At 43.6% G+C, this 19833-nt stretch overlaps 2 protein-coding genes across 6 annotated transcripts in view; one reads left to right on the top strand and one right to left on the bottom strand.

The window, feature by feature from the left end:
* Positions 1-3031: 3031 nt before the first annotated feature.
* On the bottom strand, positions 3032-11530 carry CCDC127 (coiled-coil domain containing 127). 4 transcript variants are annotated; one of them, XM_090049211.1, is made up of 3 exons: positions 11406-11530; positions 9581-9709; positions 3032-4205 (listed from the first exon to the last, which is right to left on the bottom strand). In XM_090049211.1, the coding sequence occupies exons 2-3, from the start codon at positions 9699-9701 to the stop codon at positions 3532-3534; spliced, it is 795 nt and encodes a 264-aa protein (XP_089905337.1). In that variant the 5' UTR covers positions 9702-9709; positions 11406-11530; the 3' UTR covers positions 3032-3531. The 4 variants fall into 4 exon arrangements, with proteins under 4 accessions (XP_089905337.1, XP_089905334.1, XP_089905336.1 ...); XM_090049208.1 differs by having other exon boundaries at positions 11401-11461; XM_090049210.1 differs by lacking the exon at positions 11406-11530 and adding an exon at positions 10954-11399.
* Positions 11531-11542: 12 nt separating this feature from the next.
* Positions 11543-19833, top strand: part of SDHA (succinate dehydrogenase complex flavoprotein subunit A) — a 33172-nt gene continuing 24881 nt past the window's right edge. Inside the window, exon 1 of one of the 2 annotated variants that reach the window (XM_090049207.1) lies at positions 11543-11699. In XM_090049207.1, coding sequence (XP_089905333.1) covers positions 11652-11699 — 48 coding nt within the window. In that variant the 5' untranslated portion in view covers positions 11543-11651. The remainder of the gene's footprint in view (positions 11700-19833) is intronic. The other variant, XM_090049206.1, reaches the window with a different exon arrangement.

Here is a 19833-nt window from a genome sequence, read left to right as displayed (position 1 = left end):
TGACCAGGCACAATTTGCTCCAGACATCACCATCTATACGTGTGCTTAAGCACATTAAAGTGCCATCGGCTAGTACCTGTATCTGTCAGTACTAGCCAATGGCACTTTACATTAATCTAATGCACTCTAATAGTGCACACACGCAGATGGTGACGCTTTACTGTGCATTAGATTAGTCTAATGCACAATAAAGCACATGTGTAGACATGCCCCCAAGTATACTTTCTGTATATGCTTGGGAAACTGACATTTTTCTAATTATAATACTGTGCATTATAATGTTGTGATGGGTGACTATTTTTGTAAATTGTTGGTAGTCCTACTTTGAGAGGTCATGAGTATCTTAAACTTGAGGTAATGAGTGTTTTATAAGCAAAGGAAGATAATCTATTACAAAACTCATTGGTTTGTGAAACAGAATACTTCTAAAAATCGCCAAGGATAGAAAATGGGGTATATGATACCAGCAGGTTCCATTTCCACATGTGCTCAGAAAACCTATTGCTGGCTTGTTTGTCAGCTTGTTTGTGACTCATACATGAAGCATGAAAACGGGTCTGTGGAACCCAATCCTTTAAAATTAACAAGCTGCACACACCAGTGCCCAGAAAAAGTAAAGAAATGGCCCCTGACTCACATTTTACATTCTCAACTGATACAGGCAAGATCAGCTTCATGGCAGGCAATAGTGTTTATACTTTATACACACTGAGCGAGTACCTTTTGAGCAGTGATGGGTTCCCGTCTCTGAATTCACTGGGGCAAATTCTGCTGTGCTACCCTGTTGCAATTGCCTAGAAATCAGCAGTGTTCTATAGTGCAGATTGTAAAATATTAACTCACCACCTATCCAGGATTTCTATTTCAGTCTATATATTGGTCTAAGATAGTAGTTCTCTATCTTTTAAGACTCAAGGCACCCCTAAATCAGTTTGTGGCAACCTTCAGAAAATACCAACTTAGTTTTCACTCATTTTGACTATAGAAAAATAGTAAGAGCAAGTTGTGTCTCTCAGTTCTTTGAAACAGATCATAAGAGGTAAGAATGTTTTTTAACACTTAGCATTTCCTATTTGAAATCCCTGGGTTTATTTTGTGAATCATGTTTGCACAGTGATAAGTTATGATAACACTACATGTCACCCTTGAAAAGATCTCATGGCACTCTGATTAAGAATCATTAGGTCCAGGAACTATTCTTTCTCATACACCTGTAAAAGATTAGTCTTCTATTGGTAGCAAATGTACTATAATTCTCTGCATTCCATTAGTTTAGTTAACTTGCCAGTTTAAGCTGAGTATCTAGGGCCTCTGAACATTTGATTAGTGTAGGGCACTTTGGGGTGCTGAGGGAGATTCGTAGGAAGGACCTGTTGTTACCAGAAGGCAGGTAGCCTTTATTCTCCCTCAAACACCCCTCCACAAAGGCAAGCTGCTTTATTGAACAAACGCACTACCTGGCTAAGCCGAATGTTTCTGTTTCAATGCCATAAGTTAATATTTAAATGCCAACTTCATTGGTAGAAGTTTACTTAAGTGATGACGATGCATTTTTCTCTCTCTCTGAAATTTTTAAAAGGCTTTCCAAAATTTAATGATATATGTTTATACTGTGAAAATGGAGGTAAAATAGAAGAAAAGCTCCAAAAATCCAAACCTATGACATATTTCAGCAGCATTGTGTTAGTTTTGATTAATTAATAAAATAATTAATTTGAAATGCTTGGCTGCCTTCTCAGCTGTTTTTGCCATTTGGAGATAAAAGCTACAGGAGCTAATGGGAGAACTTGCATCTGGCACAGGTCTCAGAATGGAGGGTCATTACCAGTTGATAACTATTCATGTAATTGGCGCTCCTATGGACAAAAAGATGAGTACTACCCAACGCAAACCCACTTTTCAAATCTGAACTACAGGGATTGATAAGTATTTTCCTGGCAGGGTCTTGATCAGATAATGAGCCTGATCCAAAGGTCACCTGATAAAGGTGGCTGGAGGTAATAAGACAGTTGCTCATGTGCTACCTGAGAAACTGAGCAAAAGCTTAGGTATGAAAGCAGAAGGAATTGCCTGTACAGAAAAGAGATTCATTGTTCCTGAGGCTAACTCAGATACAAAAGAAGATGATAGATTCTGAACTTCTGGAGCAGCGGTCCCCAATATGGCATGTTACCCTCAAGACCATCTAACATGGCTACAGAACATTTTGTTTTCCATCTACATTGAAAGGAAGAACAAAATTTGATGGCTATAGTACATCACTTGCTTAGTTCTACTGCCTATGGACCACTTACAGTTGGGAACTCTTGCATTAAGCAACTATTGATCTAAGCCCAAAAAGCATTCAAGAGAGGGTTAGGAAACTGAGATGGGGAAATGTGCACCTTATTGTTTTTCTTGGTGGCTTTGTCTAGCTAACTTACTATGCCAGCCAAAGTAAGCGCTAATTTAGTTTTTGGAACTTTTACAAAGCCTGTGTACCTGGCTTCCAAAGCTGTACATCTCCAAGGACGTGAACTTTTAAATTTGAAGTCCTCTGAAAAAGGTTATGCTTAAGTTACTCCAGTAATGGTAACTGTTCTGGGGCCAAGAACAGGTGAGCAGCAGCATCACATTGCCATAAAGAGAGAGCAGACAACCTGTACCAGGAAGATGTGCCACAGACAGAAGCTGAAGCCGACTATGGCCCAGGAAAGCTAACAGCCCATTGGGACACAAATGCAGTAGAAGGTCCAGGAGAAGCTTTATAAGGGCTGTGATGGCAAACTAGATCTAGAAAGGAAAGTACTTCCCCACTGTATCACTATTTCTTAAGTAGCTGCTTTTAAATCTTAGCTCTTGCACAATCCCAACTCATGATTGTTATCTTATTAACCTACAGAAAATAGAGAGATGAGTCCCATTTACTTTTTTTCCCCTTGGGCATGATTTTAAATAGCATTTCAGGATTTGGGGGAAAATATCTTTTTATAGGCATTACATAGCATAAAGTCATACTGGAACATTAAGCATGAAAGACTGCAAACTTGACTAATTTGAAATATGATTTGTATATTTATTTCCCCATTGACCCAGCAAAGGCCTCCAACACCTGTAAAATGAGAAAAGAAACCTCAGTTTCTTCCAAGTATTTTCCTTGGGTTAGCCTAACTGAAGAAAGTCAGTGGTAAACTGTTATGCAGGAAATCAGGACAGCATGCCAGTTAGGCTCAGAAAAACAAAGTACATGTTGCAGTTAACAGGGGTGACAGTCAACAAAGTATATTAGCCCATGAAGAGCTCCATGGTGCTGTACCTAGACTGCTTCCAAAATCAGAGCTAGGTCACATGCTCTTACGGTTAAGAAAACTGCTCACTGAGCATTTGGCCAATTGAGGGAAAGTCATTAACACAGGAGAGACCCTCACAACTGTGATAACAAGGAGGGAAAAATAGAGGGCTATGCAACGGAAATGACCAGCTTCAGAATACTAGTGAATTGATCTACATTATATCTATATAGTGCATGATATATCATTGCTTCTCCCCAGCTCATGACTTCTCCAATATGACTTTTTCTACCTTCTTGAACTTCTGTAGCTCAACAGTTAGTGCCCAGTATCTGAGATAGAGCCACATTAATCTTCCATTCTGACTTTTGTTCTTGTTTAGCAAATTGCCACAGTATGTATCATGTTTAAAAATCTCCCTTAAACCACTTTCCATCTCTATGTCTGCAGCAACAGGATCAGTTGCTGCTCTGATTAGCAAATTTTTCTCTATTTCAAGTCGTTGGTTTCTGGGCAACATGAGACTGCAGTAGATTTCTTGCCTTTCTTTAAGGGCTTCTTCAAATTCTTTTAGTAAAACATTGGCTCTCTTTTGCCATTCTTCTTCCTTTGCCAAACAGCTCTGGTACAGCGCACCTACTGCCCCTGAGTGCAGCAGAACATGTTTTTCTTGCTCTAACTTTTCACGATCCTGTTCTAGACTTCTTCTCTCCTGCACCAATCTGCGACTCTGGGAGACGAGAGCTTCACGGTAACTTAGGGTTCTGTTGTGCTCTTTTTCAAGCTCTAACTCCAGGTGAGCTACTGCACGGCGATTTTCTGTAATTATGTCACGGTACTTTGATTCAAGATCTCTTTGTAGAGATGCTAGTCTGGTGTAATATTCTCTTTTCTCTTTTTCTATTTCTTTTTGGGATTCTCTTGACCATATCCAACCTATTGGACATAAAACAAATTCCACATATAAAACATGCATAATACTAACGCACATAACAGAACTTATTTTCTGAGGTATTTAAATGGTTGTTTTTCAGTAATAGCTTGCTTATTTTATTCCATGATAACTTAGCTGACGTAGGCCACACTGTTATCCCATAAAATATATGCTTCTATGGTCCTCTGGTATTATAAACGAAGCAGGTTAGAGATGCAGCTTTACAGACCAACTAAATAAGATGAACACAAGATTTTGTAAACCCAAGTTCACTTCATCAGGTGCTGTGAAACCATTTGCAGAAAGCAATGTATAAGGAGAGAAATTGGAATACAAAAAACAAGGAAGGGGGTGAAGAGAGAGAAGGGAAGGGGCAGTATGAGGAGAGAAAAGCAAATGAATAGTAAAGCCATAGGAACAAAGGAATCATAAAAGGAGGTCAGACTAAGTGAAAAAAATACTTCTTTAAAATGTATTAGGCTTGGCAGCATATTTATTAAATTTAGACTGTGGCAGGAAAAAGTGACACTGGGGAAGCAATGCATGGTTTCAAAAAAGAAATGCTATTCTATTAACCTAAGCTTTATCAGCTGAGGTCAAAATTGTAGCGTAGATAACTTCACAACCCTTTTCTAGCACCATGAATCAGAAAATGGAGCAGAAGGAGAAATGTAGCTCGCTAGAGCAGTTACAGAAATAGTCCTAAATTCTGGGATGTCATGGTGGTAAAAAAGAGAAGTGTATAAAACTACACCATCTCTACAAGTTGGGCGAGAGCTTCAGAAAGAATTAAGTTAGTCTAGTAATCATTCCTAGAAAGTACATTTAAGTACACCAACTTCCTTTCTGTTGTTTTTATAATCTTTTACTTTGTAATGAATTTGAGGCAGAAACGGAGAGCCTGAAATCATTGGTGAGGCTGGGGTATGTATTTCTGTCATTTGGATAACCTAAATATGATTCATGGGTTAAGGAAGTTTGTTACTTTGAGGACATGTGTGGTTTTTATGGGTTTTTTTTTAATTTGTCTGAAATAATCCTATTATGCTATGGAAAATAATGTATTTTCCCTCCACAAAACTCAGATCAACTGCTTCAGTTAGAACTCTAATCATGGGATATTAAATGCTATCTTAAACATTGCAGACAGACTGACTGATGGATATGTTACATAATACTAGTTAACTAGTCTTTGTATGCTAGCATGTATTTGATCTTAAGATTTCACAAGCAAATATACATTTTTTTTCCCAAAAATCCCAAACCAAAATCTTATTTTAAAAGGAGGACATATATTCTTCCTTTTAAATATTTTGAAATTAAAACCTGCCCGGTAGTCTCTTAACCCTTGGACACTTGCACCATTGTGGAAAGAGAACAGCAATAGCTGTAGGCAGAAAAAAAAAAGCATGGCTGACTAATGATTGTATTTGCTAGCTTTTCAGCAATTGACTCAAGTAGGACATAGCAACATTATTATTAAATGTGTGTGTAAAAGATTACACATTAAGTGACTTAAAAGTCGATATATTTTACAAAGTTAGGCCATCAAGGAAAAAAGTTGGCAACAGAGAACTGGAAACACATGGTAGAAGGTACAACAAATGCTGAGACCTGAAGTGTCACTCGAAGGAAAAGAGAGTTTAAGAAATCATGCAACTCTTCCATCTGAAAATGGGTTGTAGAGGGAGCACCATATCACCCTGCCAAAATGTAAACGGGAGGTCCTCTGCCTCTGACACTGCCAGCTTTGATGTCAGAATTTTTTGTTTTAGTCATAGATAGAATAAAAAAGGTGATGAATTCAAAATAGAGTAATTATATTAACATGACCAATGTAAACGCTTTGGATCCTCTTTAAAGATGATTATCTGTCTAAGCATCAGGAGACAGCTTCTTCTGCTTAAATTCTGGCAGTTTTTTTTCTTTATTCTGGTACACCTTGACTTTGTACATTACACATACTCCAGAAGGGCAGTCTTGCAAGCATCCATTATACTAATACTTCATTTTTACCAAAATATTTCTGATTATAGAATCTCATGGTTGTAACAAACCCCAAGGATAATCTAATCCAACTCCCTGTAGAGATGAAACAGATGCATATTGAGCCACTTTAACCACTGCACTTGCACTTAGAAAGTTGATGCTCATCACTTTGCTCAACACTTCATGTTTGTGTTGATCAGAGTTCTTGAATAACCTTTCCTTTTTTTTAATAATTTCTCTCTGCTCTGGAGACAGGTTATCAAATGTGGTTTGCAAAGGACTTAAACCTGAGTGCCCTTGTCTTCTTATGATTAGAAAAGACTGGAAAGGTTTTTTTTCCTTAGAAGAGACCACTTTAATTCTTTTTGTGTGTTTTGTATGAAGGGTGTTGCCGTTTTTCATTGAATTTTTCTAATTTTAGACATACAAAATAGCTTTGTTCATACAGGATCTCAAGTACCAGTGATGTATATTTCAAGTATTAACATTTTAATGGAAATGGTGAATGTATTTATTGTTGTTCACATTACTAATCATTGTTGTTAAGCAGGTTTTAAAAGTTTGTTTTTAAAGCAGACTGACCAAAATTTGCTTTCAAGCTCACCATTTTCACTAGTTTTTTTAAGCTCTCTAGGGAGGCTTCCATGCTAGGAAAAGCCTGAATTTGAAGACTTAAAAAAACTGGGGATCAAGGTGGGGAGATGGAGAACATGTTGATTTCTTTGAAATGAGGATAATCTCTTTAGAACCAAGTCCCGGCTCTTCCAGACTGGCTCTGATGTCATAGTCCTTTTCCCACTCCTTTCCCCCACCCTTTTCTCAAGCACGCAGGTGCACGTGCTCTCTCTTAGCAGGCTATATCTGCAAAATGGAACTTACTAAAATATTGGTAAAACTCACTCAGCAACCCAAACTAGAGAACACAAACAGAAGATTTGTTACTTTGATATTCTATACTTTATTATTTTCTTTCCTAAGAGAATCTCAACATCTATTGCAAGTAATGAAGAGAACCTAGGTATCCTAGAACCCTGTTGGCTCAGTCAGGCTTAGAAGTTTCTTGGGCAAGTGATTTTATTATCTGATAGACCTCATTTCTTGAAAATCCTACAGTCATTCTAGAGGATGGGATAGATCAGTGGTGTCAAACATATGGCCCAAGGGCTAAATCTGCAGTCATGTCATCTGGCCCACAGGACTCCTGAAAAGCCAGGAATTTGAGACAGAGCCTGCTGCTAAGGTCTGAGAACCCTGCTGGGGATGTGTTTCAGCAGCGGGGAGAAGGGACAGATGTATTAACCTCTATGGCTCCTTGACACTGCTCACCAGCTGCAAGAGGTGGATCTAGATCTTGCCAGTGGAGGGAGGACTAAGGGACAAAGCAGTTTGACACCCCTGGGCTAAATGATCCGGAAGATTTTGTCTGGTCATTGGCTCTAAGTCTTGAATATCTTTGCTACTGTCCAGATTGCATTCTTCATTTTTAGTTTTAGCCTTCTGCTCCTTCTTGTAAAGAAACACTCTTTAAAAAAACGTTACAAGGGAAACAGCTACATTTACATAGATGGCACACTGTGAAAAATCTGCTCGGTAACAGAGGAAATCAATACAACAGTCATGGATGCGTAGTACTTAATCAGTAGAATTAATGTAATCCAAAATGTCTAATCACTAGTGTACTTCAGACACTGTGATCAGAAAGTTTCTTGGAGAGAAGCTAAGATTATTTTATGGACTATACTGCTCTTAAAGGGGGAAAACCTTTAAGTTGAGTGCAACCAATCATAGGCAGCTTCTGTTTCAGCTTTTTAAGGAGCAATTCTGAATTCCTGAAGTATCCAAGACCACCACTAATGTCAAGCAATTTTATCAACAAGGAATGCAAAACCAATCTCTGAATATGTCTGATTGTTAACGACTGCTTAAATGTCTTAAGGAAAATTCTGAAACTTTCTTTAAACAGCAAAGAATGAGAGCAAGTGAGTGAGCAGCGCAATTAATCTGGCAGATTTTAAAATGTACATGCAATCTGAAAAATCCTCAAAGATAAGAAATGGACTGTACTGTCAGACTTGTTAGGCATGGCATAGATTTGCTACGTATCTAAAATGAGATTCCTATCTCCACCTTGGGATTTCTGGCACTATCAAAACAAGTAAATATTATCACTTTGGCTTTTACATGCTACTCCATGGATATATGAATAGGGACCTACTGAAATCACAATTTCATGGATTTTGCGGAAACTGCAAAACCTGGCATTGCCCACGAAATCGGGCAATGTCTACAAAATCCATGAAGAAAACTTACTGAAAATAAAATGCTATAAGCAGTTTTCGGGGTGCTGCAGACCAGCTGTGCACAGCTGGGGCATGCCAGCTCTGCCTCTCACTGCTGACTGGCTGAGAGCGCTGCCTGTCATGCAGCCCAACCCCAACTGGTGGTGAGGGGTGGGGGCTATATGATGGGCAGCCCTCACAGACAATCAGTGATGAGGGGCAGGGCCACCAGGGCCCTTCAGTCAATTAGGGGCGGGGGGGGGAAAGCACCGCTGCAATCTACCCACAAAACTGGCTGGCTGCCTACTTGAATTTTGGTAGACTCCTATATATGAACTCTGTCCCATATCAATACTCTCCTACCCATCCTCTATTCCCAATACCACAAACCTCACCTGCTCATGTCAGCTTTTCCTGCAGACACCTCTATGCCTTCTTCCATAAATCCTTCTAATGCATGTAGTTCCCTGAACTGATCCTTAGGTTGTTTCTCCTACTTCAGATCCTTCCTCTCTACTCCCCTATCTTGTAACACCTATAAGAAGCCAGCTGGTTACCAACAGTTCAGTAATGGGCAACTGGTAATAAGCAGACTTGTTTCAAAATGGACTCAGTAATAAGTTGGCATACACAGTTAAATAAGCATGTTAGTAACTGCGTGCACAGGCTCTCTCTTACCAATAGTACAGTACTCCTGAACATACATTACTGGCCTGCTGAATTATGCCCTGCCAGTTTAGTGGAAAAACATTCTGTTCTATTTCTGCAGCATTTCATTGGCTAGAGAATATATTCTCCCCTTCCTCCGTCCATACAGCTCCAGGATATCCAAGTTCTCTCCTTTACTTTCAAAGGCTGTGGGGTAGTGCAGCTCCATCTGGATGGCTACTTTTTGACTCTCTCTACTGGCTTATGTCAATGCTATTCCTTCAATCAGTCAAGCAGAAGAGGGAGCAAGATGTTGCTTCACTCCATGTGCAGTGCTCCAGGAACCTGTTTGTTTGAAGAACCTGACACCAAGCTCTGATGCGCCATACTGCAACACACTGTATGCCCAATTGAGTTTTGGACCAGATAAGCAAAAGCTTGATTGTACTAAAAATACTTACGAAATGCAGCCAATCCCAGCATGGGAACCAACAAAGCATAATTCCATTTGTTTCCATCACCACCACCGTTTCTTTGATTAGGCTGGATGTTCCAGTGTGGAGGATCATTTAAATTATTCATGGAGATACCTTTAAGTGCCCAGAGGAAAAGAAACCAGCTACATTAGAGGGACTGGTGAAAAAGGGGGATGCAATAGTGGACAACACAGCAGCGGGAATGCAGCTGAATACCATGATGGCTGGGGAGGGGAGAGCCTTGCTCCTGCCTCGTCTCTAAACTGATGAATTTTGAATTATTTTTCTGCAGTTAACCCACCTTCAGAAAGGGTGTTAACCCATCTCAGCACAGCCTGCAGCCTGGTGAGCCCACAAAGCCAGTACAGGCTTCTGCTACATTTTTCAGCTTAAAAATCATAGAGAAGTAGGGCTGGAAAGGACCTCCAGAGCCCATCCACCCCAGTGGTTCTCAACCTTTTTTGTATCAGGTCCTATTTGTAAAGATCAATGACCAGTCCTGACCCAGTAATTAGTTTAGGTAGAAAACAGCCCCTTGGCCTTGCTGGTGCCCCTCACTCCTGACCCACTACCTCTCACTCCAGTCCTGTGCGTGTGCGACACGTGGTGGTGGTGGGGGGAACTCTACCAGCCTGCAAGGGAAAAGCCATGGTTTCCCATATTTTTCTCCTTCAACGGAGAAGCCATTTAAAGCCTATTCCATGACCCTTTCATATATTCTTGCGGCCCACTTTTGGGCTGTGACTCACAGGTTGAGAAACGCTGATCTAGTCCAACCCCCTACCTGCTGTTTGGACTCCCATCAAAACCATTCCTTGCAAATCCATGATCTAAACACTTTGTAAAAGTGGTGTCAAACACTGACACCTAACACTGGTAAAGCAGGGGAACCACAGCAGCTGAAGTCCTGCTTCTATAAAAGGTTGTAGTCAATGGTTTGGATTCTGTGCTTTTGCTGCTGTGGCTGGGGTTCAGTTCCCATCTAGAGAAGCTCATTTTCCTTTCCACCACCCATGTCTTTGAGATCTCGAGGAGAAGGCTGCTCCGTTTGCTACAGAGCAAGGCAACAAATGCCACAGCCTGAGCCAACCTGACCAGGGGGTAAAATCCCTTCTTGACCCAAGTGCAGCATCCAAAGTTTTAGGAGACTGAAAAAAGCCCAGGACAGTGATGCTCAATTTTTCTGGACTCGGGGGACCTTCAGAAAACACCAGGTCTTAGCTCTGATCTGTTTTTCAACTACAAAAAGTTAAAGAGCAATTCTGCTGCCTCAGGGGTCTGGGCCTGGGCTAGACTGCAGCAGGGCAGAATGGCTTTGAGTGGGGTCCCAGCTGCCCGCTGCAGGTAGGCAGGCGCACCTCTGGCCCCGCCGTGTCGCGTGGATCCCACGCCGGCTGGTGAAATGCTGTCAACGGAGCCGGGCGCAGGTGCCGAGGAGCGATGGCGCACACAGCTGTGTGCCCGGCTACAAGAGGCGGGCGGGCAGGCTGCACGGGTACTGCTTGGGAAGCGCTCCTGATTTTGTCGCTGGTTTCTCACCAGCTTGAGTCTGAAGGCGGGGCCGGGCCCTAGGGCGTCGCGTCTCGCCTGACCCCGTGAAAGAGCCTCCGGCCCGGGCTGGGGATCAGCGGCCTGGGCACGGAGCGGAGCCGCGCGCGACAGCAGGCTCCTGCGGGACCGGCCGCCCCAGCCGCACGGGCTCGAGTCCCGGGGCAGCCCCTCCCCCACTCGCGCGGCCGGCTCGGGGTGGAGCTTGTTCAACCGCACAACAGCCCCATCCCCCCCGCAAGGGGCCGACGCCCGACCTCACCGCTCCCTCGGGCCGGGCAACCGCCGACGCCGCCACAACGGCCTACAGCCCCGGCCCCGCCCCCTGCGGGCCGGCCTATTGCAACGCGGCGAGGGGGGGAAGCCGCCTTTCCCAGCGGCCTTATGCGGGGAGGGGTCTGACACTCCACTTCCGGTTGCACTGGTGTCTCCCGCCGAGTCTTGGGGACATCTGCGTGCGCGCGTGCGCGGTGGAGTCTTCCTCCCCTGTCCTCCTGTGTTGCGTGAAATGGCGGTAGCGGCGTCCCGGGGCCTCGCGAGGCGCTGGCTCCCCTTGGTGAGTGCGCCCGGCCCGGCCCGGCCGCGGGCCCCGGGCCGAGGAGGAGCGGCCCGCGGCTTCTTTAGAGGCGCGCCACATCCTCACCCGTCCCGTCCCCTCCCCTCCCGACCGCAAGCCCGGCCCAAGGTCACGCTGCGGGGCCGGAGTTGCGCTCTCGCTTTCTGGCCAGCATCTCCGCTGTTGCCATTGAAAGCCATTGCGACTTCTGTTCCCGGTCCGCAAAAGCGGTGTCTGTCGCTGTTCTCTGTAACTATCCTTCGTGTATCCCCCCACTCCTTCCTCCTCCAACATTTTCTAGTCTTTCTTCGTGTGTTATATTGCTAGACCGCGACACATTTTTGATTGCTTTCCCCTGTGCTCTCCAATTTGTCTTTGAATTGCAGGGCCCACAGGGGGCCTTGCCAGTGTTAGGTGGAGGAGAAAAATCGCTTGTGTAACCTGTGCACACCACCTGCTAGTACGGGTTTCCTGCACCTACCATGGTTTTGAGTATCCACGCTTCAGAGAAGGGTGGGGTACAGTTGGAAAATACCCCCCATGGCCCCCCCTAGCCCTGCTTTTGCCTCTCTCCCCCCACCATCTCCTCTACAGGCCTGGCTCTCACAGCCCTGCCAGTTTTGCCAACCATGGGAACTTCTGGGAAACTAACCTCGGTGATTGGTAGAAGGAAACCTGTGCACTGTTTGTTTTTATTTCGTATAGATAAGGTGGGAATGTAACTTTAATTGATACTAGGTTATTTTGGGCTTAGGAAGAAATGATGTGACTATAAGAAAACACCTAAGCTGCATTCTGGGCTACTTACTCCTGATTGCCCCCTTTTTTCCCACCGCTTTTCACTTTCCTGCAATTGATTTTTACCTGTCTGTATTTGAATGTAAGTGTTATGATGAAACTAACAAATCTAAGTTAAATAGACTTGGTGTTATTACTTAAAAGATGAGGGTTGCCAGAATCTGGAATCGGCTTCCAAGGGTGGTGGTGCTCTCCCCTACCTTGGGGGTCTTTAAGTGGAGACGACAAGCATCTGGCTGGGGTCATCTGACCCCAGCACTCTTTCCTGCCCAGGGCAGGGGGTCAGACTCCATGATCTATTGAGGTCCTTTCTGACCCCAACAACTATGAAACTGAAATAAATGAGTGAGTGAGTGGAGCATGAGCTCCTGGCCTGAATGTCCCCATTGTCATGTAACACGCTAGTACATAAAGGCTCTAACCAAGGCCCTATAGGCTTAAATACAGTAATTTTTATGAAGTACAGCCTCTCAAATGAAAGGTTCACAAGCTTAGTAAGGCACGTGGTTGGAAAGGAAATTGTACACACAAAAAACGACCTTAAAATCTTGTTGCGCTCAGTCCTGTGGCATATTCACTAGACCATGTTGTACCTCCAGTATCCAGATTGGAAGAGGGGTCATTGTGGAAGGCTCTTGGGTAGGCAAATGCAGTAGTTTCAACTTTTCAGTTTTATAGTTGTTAGGAGCTGGAAGGGACTTTACAGATTATTGGGTCCAGCCTCCCCCCTGCACTTGACCAAAGATGTTTCAAAATACATTGTTTTGTGGCATCATAGGCATTCAGTGCTGGTTTGGATTTTTGGAATTTCAGAGGACATCTTTGGCAAAACAAGAAATACCAGGATTGTTTTGAATGATTACGTTGTAGGAAGTTTCCTTGGCTTGAACTTAAGCATTTACTTACATTTTCAGGTTTGCTTCTGATACGGAAGTGTGCTTCTTAAGTTGTCACTGGGCCTTTAAAGTGACTGATATACCACAGGTTCTTGCACTAGCAACTCTGCTGCCTCCTAAGACTTTATCCTGTAATAAGTTCAGCTTGGACAAATCTTTTCTTGTACTTGCAGAAAGCTGTTCTAGGAACAGGTCAAACTTGTAGGACTGGGGTCAAGTAGGAAGGTCTTGCCTATTTGCTAAGTCAGCTGACCAAGAATGTCTGTTTTTACCTTCCTTTACCACTTTTTTTGCCATTTCTTAGACTGGGATAGTTAATGGTATTAGGCCCATCAGACTTCTCCACAGTTGTAGCTGCAGTCCTTTGAGTTTTAGCAAAGAAGACCAGAACAGCAGCTGTTGGTTGGGCATTTGGCTCATTCCCCTGCTGAAAACACAGCTGTTCTTATTGGTTTCATAAGCCTTACTGTTTGATAGTTGTTGCTGTCATTGTTGCACAGAGTAAGATAAGAGTAGAAGACATAAGCAAAGGATAGAAGAGTAAAGAGGAAAGTGTGACAGTAAAAAATAAACTTGGGGAACTGAATGGATCATAATAAATTTAAAAAATCCAACACTTCAGCCCTCTTAGTTGCAAAGGTACTGTCATGCATGTGAGCAGACTGATCTTGCATAACTCCGTGCATGTGCTGCTATTCAAAATGTTACCAACAGAGTAGAACTGACAGCTCTGTTTAGAAATCTGTGGCAATCCTGGAAGTGTTGAGAATCTTAACAGTTTAACACGACTGCTATTGGAGACAGCTCAGCAGCAGAGAGATGCCTGGAAGTTATTTAAGGAGACAGAGGGGAATATAACCAAAACTGAGAGTATCAGAAATATTAACATCTACTTTTGTCTGCTTACCTGCTGTCTCCTAACAGCAGCTTAGAGAATGAGGAAGGTATGGAGTTGAAGGGATAGTTCTGCCTCCAAGCACCTAAGAGACTCTGAAGATAAAGAGCTGACTTGGATATAGAAAGGTTGGAGCATTGAAGTTTTGATGGACTAAGACAGTGGTTCTCAACCTTTTTCTACCAAGACCCACTTGTTAATATTGATGGCCAGTCTGGACCCAGTGCCTCTCACTCCTGACCCACTGCCCCCGGCCCCAGCCCTCCACTGTGTGGGGCAGGGGTTGGGTGTGTGGGGTAGGTGTGTGTGGGGGGGGCATAGGAGGCCCCCAGTCAGTCCCTTGCAGACTGGAACTCTCACAGCTTGCATGGGAAAAGCCACAGTTTCCCACGTTTTTCTACTTTAAAAGGAGAAAACTAAAAGGCAAATCCATTTTTTAAATTTGTTGCTTTATTTTTAAAGTTTGTTCATGACCCTTTCATATAATCTTGTGACCCACGGCTTGAGAAACACTGGTGTAAGAAATATGCAAGAAGCAAGGGATTTTTTGGTGATATCATTTATTGGATCAGCTGCATAGTTGGTAGAGTTGTGCCCTTCCTCAGGTCACCCATAGAAACAGCTCTCCCAACTATGCAGTTGATGGAATAAAAGATATCACCAACTGACAGCTTCCCCCCCATTCCCTTGAGTCTCTTAGGCAAATAAGATCCTGAAGCAGTGTATAAAGGCAATTAGTTGGTAGACCTTGGAGTTAAGTAAGATTTAGAGACCTTTGACTGGTGCTCTGTCCCTGGATCTCACTGGGGAATTCTACCTATATTTTCATATGTAGCACCTATGTCTGGCTAACAAGGGTTAAGCACTGTGCTTCCTGTCTGCTGCTGGGAGGATCGTAGTTGCAGGTGTTGAGTGGGGCTGGTTAAGTCGAGTGTGTTCTCAGTCACATGGGGGCGTTTTGCCTGCCTGCTTATTCCTGTTTTTATGTCAGTAGTGAAGAGAGAGGGGAAGAAAAGAGACCCTATATAGGCCACAAATGACATATGGAAGTAGTGAAAAATTTCAAGCCTTCTCCCTTTGTCCAGTTGTCTGAATCCCATTTCTTAATTTATATGTGAGCCAAGTAGCCTAAATATTAAGGTTTTTTTTAGTACAGTTTGCATTGTCATCTAGATGTTCAATGCACTATGAAATTTTCCATTTTATAGATATCATGGGAATCATGGCATTGCAATTAAATAACTAATTATTCTTGTTTATTTATAGAATTTTGTATAATTATAATTTAAACTTACTTGGCTAATGTGGGTGCACTGATAAACATTTTTTTTGATGGATACTGGTAACTAACTGATGCTTAGTCAACCATATCAGCTGATGTCTATCCAATACCAGTATTTAGTAATAATGCAAGGCATTTTAAACTACTGACATAAACATTTTGTTTGTTTGTTTTGCATTTACAATATACACACAGGCATGTATGCACATGGGCGCAGCTCCTGCTTGCTCTGGCCGATGAGGAAGGCAGGGACTGTCTTATTCCCATGCATATTGTCCACTCTCCCATGACTCCTACCCTCAGACACACTCCCCATGCAGCTTCTCTTGTCATCCCAGGTGGGCAGGGTGGACCCTTGCATGGAAAGCAACATCGGGTGCATTTGAAGCCACAGGGCACACCACTGCTTCAGCACTGGCAGGCCCCATGCAGCTAAGCTCCCACAGGTGCTGGGGAGAAGTCACTTTTGCAAAGGTTTCTGTTAGAGTGGAATGTCCCTTGCATGGCACCTTACCCCACCTGTGCATACAATGTCTCTGTGGCAGCCCCAGTGCTCAAGGGCTGCAAGTGTGGCAGTGCTATGGCAGTGACAGGAGTCAGTAATGATCCTTTTGTTGCTGAGTGCTGTGCCCTGTGACTGCTCCCCTGCGCCCCCTCCCCCTCCTGCTGCCTGCTGGGACCTGTAGTCTGCCATGGGCTCAGGCCGGCAGTGGGGTGCAGGAACTAGACTACACTTGCCAGGGTGCTTCGGGCATGTGACCATACTTATCAGCTACAACGACCAAAAAAAAGCCACTAGCTGATAACGTCACTTCTCCTTTTATCAGTGTTGATCTGATAGTCAACTGATATATCAGTGCACCCCTATTGGCTAATTATGTTTCTATTATAATTAAGGATCCACATTTTCCAGTTCACCACAGAAAAACGCAGTAAAACCTGGATTTTCTCATTTTAAAGAGAAAAACATGGGAAATAGAAGGTTTTTCTTGCAGGTTGCCAAAATTCTAGCCTGCAAGGGGCTGGGGGGAGTAGGCAGGGGGTGCCACATGCACATGTGTGTGCATGTACCACACATATGGCAGCCAGGCAGTGTGGAGAGCTACTCTGTAGCTCCCCATAGGTAAGTCTAGGGTGTGGGTGAATTGAGGCCTCCATAGTGAGGGAGGAAGGGAGTTGGGCAGGGCTGGGGCTGCTGCCCAGCTGTGATGGTGCATGGGAGTTGAGACCTGGAATGTGTGGCCGCAGGGCTCTGGTGGGGAGCAAGTGGGAGCTGCAAGCTTATCCAGGAGGTGGCAGGGGGGCTGGCTTCCTGCTGCTGTGCATGCTCCTGGGGGGACATGGGAGACATGTGCCCCCCAGACTTGTCTTGGGTGGGGGTGGATGTTGGCAGTCTGCTGCAGGATCGGGCTCCCTGCCCTGTTGCTCTTCCCTCGCGGCCTCTGCAGCCCAAGGGGCAGGGCAGAGCAGGGCAGGGAGGTTCAGTGCTGCTGTCAGGACCCTTTTGCCACCATGGTGAAGCACCCACCCAGCAGCGTGGCCTTGTGTCCCCTGCTGCTGCTGGGCAGGCAGGGAGCACCTCACCTTGGCGATGTAGCGCTCCTGGCAATGGCATCGAGCCTCCCCATGCCGCTTTGCTCTGAAGTGCCGGGTCCTGCCTGCTGAGCTGTGGAGGTGCTGGGGAAAGGGAAGCAGTGTGGGGAACCCCAAGCTAAGGGCAGCCTGTATCCATACCTACTCCCACAGGTCGCATGACTGGAGCGGAGCCTGTGGAGGAGGGGGAGCTGGGCTCTGCTCTGCCACAGCAGCTGCTGCTGTTGGGGGCAGGGGCCTGCAGACCCAGTTCCCTGGCCCCATAGCCCTAGGTGCTGGGTGTCCCCTCTAGTGGGACTGTGGAGGGGTCTGGACTGCGGGCCCTGAATGAGGGGCACCAGCAGGGTGGGGAGCTGCAGGCCCTGAATGAGGGGCACCAGCAGGACTAGGGGCTGTGTTTTGGGAGTGAGGGGCAGTGGCATAGGGACAGGGAACCGGCATATCAGGGCTGCTCAGTGCCACAAAGCAGTGGAGGGGACACCTGCAGCTGAACCCATGTCCTAGTGAGTGAAGGACATAGGGGAGCTTTGATTTTTTCCATGATTAAAAAACCCCAAATCAGATGCCAATATGTATTGGTATTTAGAATTTATTTTATTATAGAGATTGTGAGGCACTGGTAGGTTTCCAAATTGCTTAACAATTGTAAATATACTAATAAAACATTGTGTTCAGCAGATATCTATCTATCTGGATGTATATAGTGGTGTTTCATTTAATTATGGAAAAACACGGATTTGGGGTTTTCAAATCAAAGAATTTGCATTTCCCACCTCCCAAATAATTTTCAATTTTTAAACAGAAAACCAGGCTCCCTGGTTATAATCAGATTATGAAATTGGTCAGTGTGATTGCTACGCTCTAATATTCTACTCTTCTTTTAGGCATGGTATAAAAAGTGTGTTTATCAACTGTGAAAATGCATTTTTCAAAGACTGAGACATAAATTTACTTCATGTTCATTTAGGAAGGAGGATATTACATTTCTCTAAATGGCGGTTTATGGCTCTATACTTTTCTGTTCAGGCTGACTACAGCCTGCCATAAAAAGAACCTTGTAGAACTTGGTAGAGGCGTGGGCAAAATATTATGTATCTCCAACTTACTAGTCTGACTATTAAAACATTTGCAATAAAGCGAAAAAGATTGGTAAGCTTTTCTCTGTGTTTTAAGAAGTTAATTTGTTTTTATAGCTCATGGATTTTTCAAACTGTTTGCAGGTCATCTTCAGTAAATTATCTGGAATTGCTTGATTGGCTGTTAGATTCCTTTCTGAATTGTAAAATTGTGCTCTGAATTGCTCAAAGCAATAAACAAGCTAAAATTGTTATCTTTTATCCAAGGCAATAAAATAACACAGTAAAACATTATTACTGTGCTGCAATAAAACAGTAGCATAGAAACTAGGTTTTGAAAATTGCCGTGTATATTTTATGCCGACTTTTGCTTACAGCGTATCCCAGTATAGTCTGTAGGTAAAGTACTCACATGCAATTTAAAAAAAGAAATCGACGTTAAAGTAGAATTAGGGTAGTCATCAGTCCATAATATGCTAATGAAGCAGTTCTTCATTGTTGGAAGCCTGTGTCAATCCTCTCTAGCTTTCAGAGTAAACTAATTTAATTTCACGCTGGTTTTCAGTGGAAACTGATCTGTATCAAAATATTTCATTTATTGTTGGTGACTTGCATTTGCTTCTGGTCTTTGTTCAAAATGCTAGATGTTTGTCTCTCTTTCCCGTTTTTCCTTGGTATTTCGTTTCATAGAACTCCATTTAGTTGCTTCACTCTTACATAAATGATTACATATGATAAAGGACTAGAGACTGCTCATCTAGTTAATTATACAAATTAGTTTGTTACAAAGCAGTGCAGTGACTAACAGGAAAGTCCCAAAGTTCATCCTCATAACCTTTTCCCCCTGGAATGTCACTTGGTGATATGAAGCCTTCTTTCAAATAAGTGTAGGTGAGGCCTGCTAGCATGATCAGGGGCCTGGAAGGGCACTTTTACACATGCTCTGAGGGTGGGGGGTATTGCTTTAAGTCAAGCAGCTCTTAGAGTCTCTCTAATTAAAGCGCCACTGCATTTCCTGTTTCAATGTCTCTGTGCTTAAAAATGATGGCAGGAGTGCTTGAACTAATACTCATTCAACAAGCTTTAGTTCAAGTGCCCCACTGCCATTTTAAGTGTGGGGACACTGGTACATGAGACACAGGAGGCTGCTGGAGCATGGGAATTGCCACGCTTCAGCAGACTCAATTAATTGAGCCTGCTCTGATGCATTGAAATTCTAGCATGTCAGAGCAGCTTCAACACTCGTGTATAGGTGCCCAGGGGGGCCAAAGGCTTGGTTTGTTTGGTTTAATGAAACAAAGATGGAAAGAGATGCAATTGCTGCATGCAGAAGCCTCAGGAAATAAGCACATATAAAGAGCAGAATTTCTTAAACTACAGTTTAATGTTGTCATGGGAATGCATTTGGTTTAGAAATATAGAAAATGTTTGCAAGTTGCAGTAAGGTTCCAGAATAGCCTTTCTGTTGGAGATATGGAGATGTAAAAATAAAACAAAACCGCCCACCCCACCTCCAAACAACACCAAAGAACCCAACCCTCTGCCAACTGCCAAGATGGAGCTTGCTTGGTTTATGAAAGGGATTACATAATGT

This window comes from Crocodylus siamensis, chromosome 5, assembly GCF_052110815.1.
Source record: "Crocodylus siamensis isolate JL-2025a chromosome 5, ASM5211081v1, whole genome shotgun sequence".
Lineage (NCBI taxonomy): Eukaryota > Metazoa > Chordata > Crocodylia > Crocodylidae > Crocodylus > Crocodylus siamensis.
Note: the sequence above shows the minus strand (reverse complement) of the source record. Positions and strands in the feature narration are given on the sequence as shown.

What these genes read in the sequence shown, in the direction of transcription:
- CCDC127 (XM_090049211.1), bottom strand. Translation starts at nt 9,701, where the DNA reads ATGAATAATTTAAATGATCCTCCACACTGGAACATCCAGCCTAATCAA. An exon ending in GCTGGGATTGGCTGCATTTC is followed by an intron (nt 4,206 to 9,580) that starts GTAAGTATTTTT and finishes TATGTCCAATAG; the next exon opens with GTTGGATATGGTCAAGAGAA.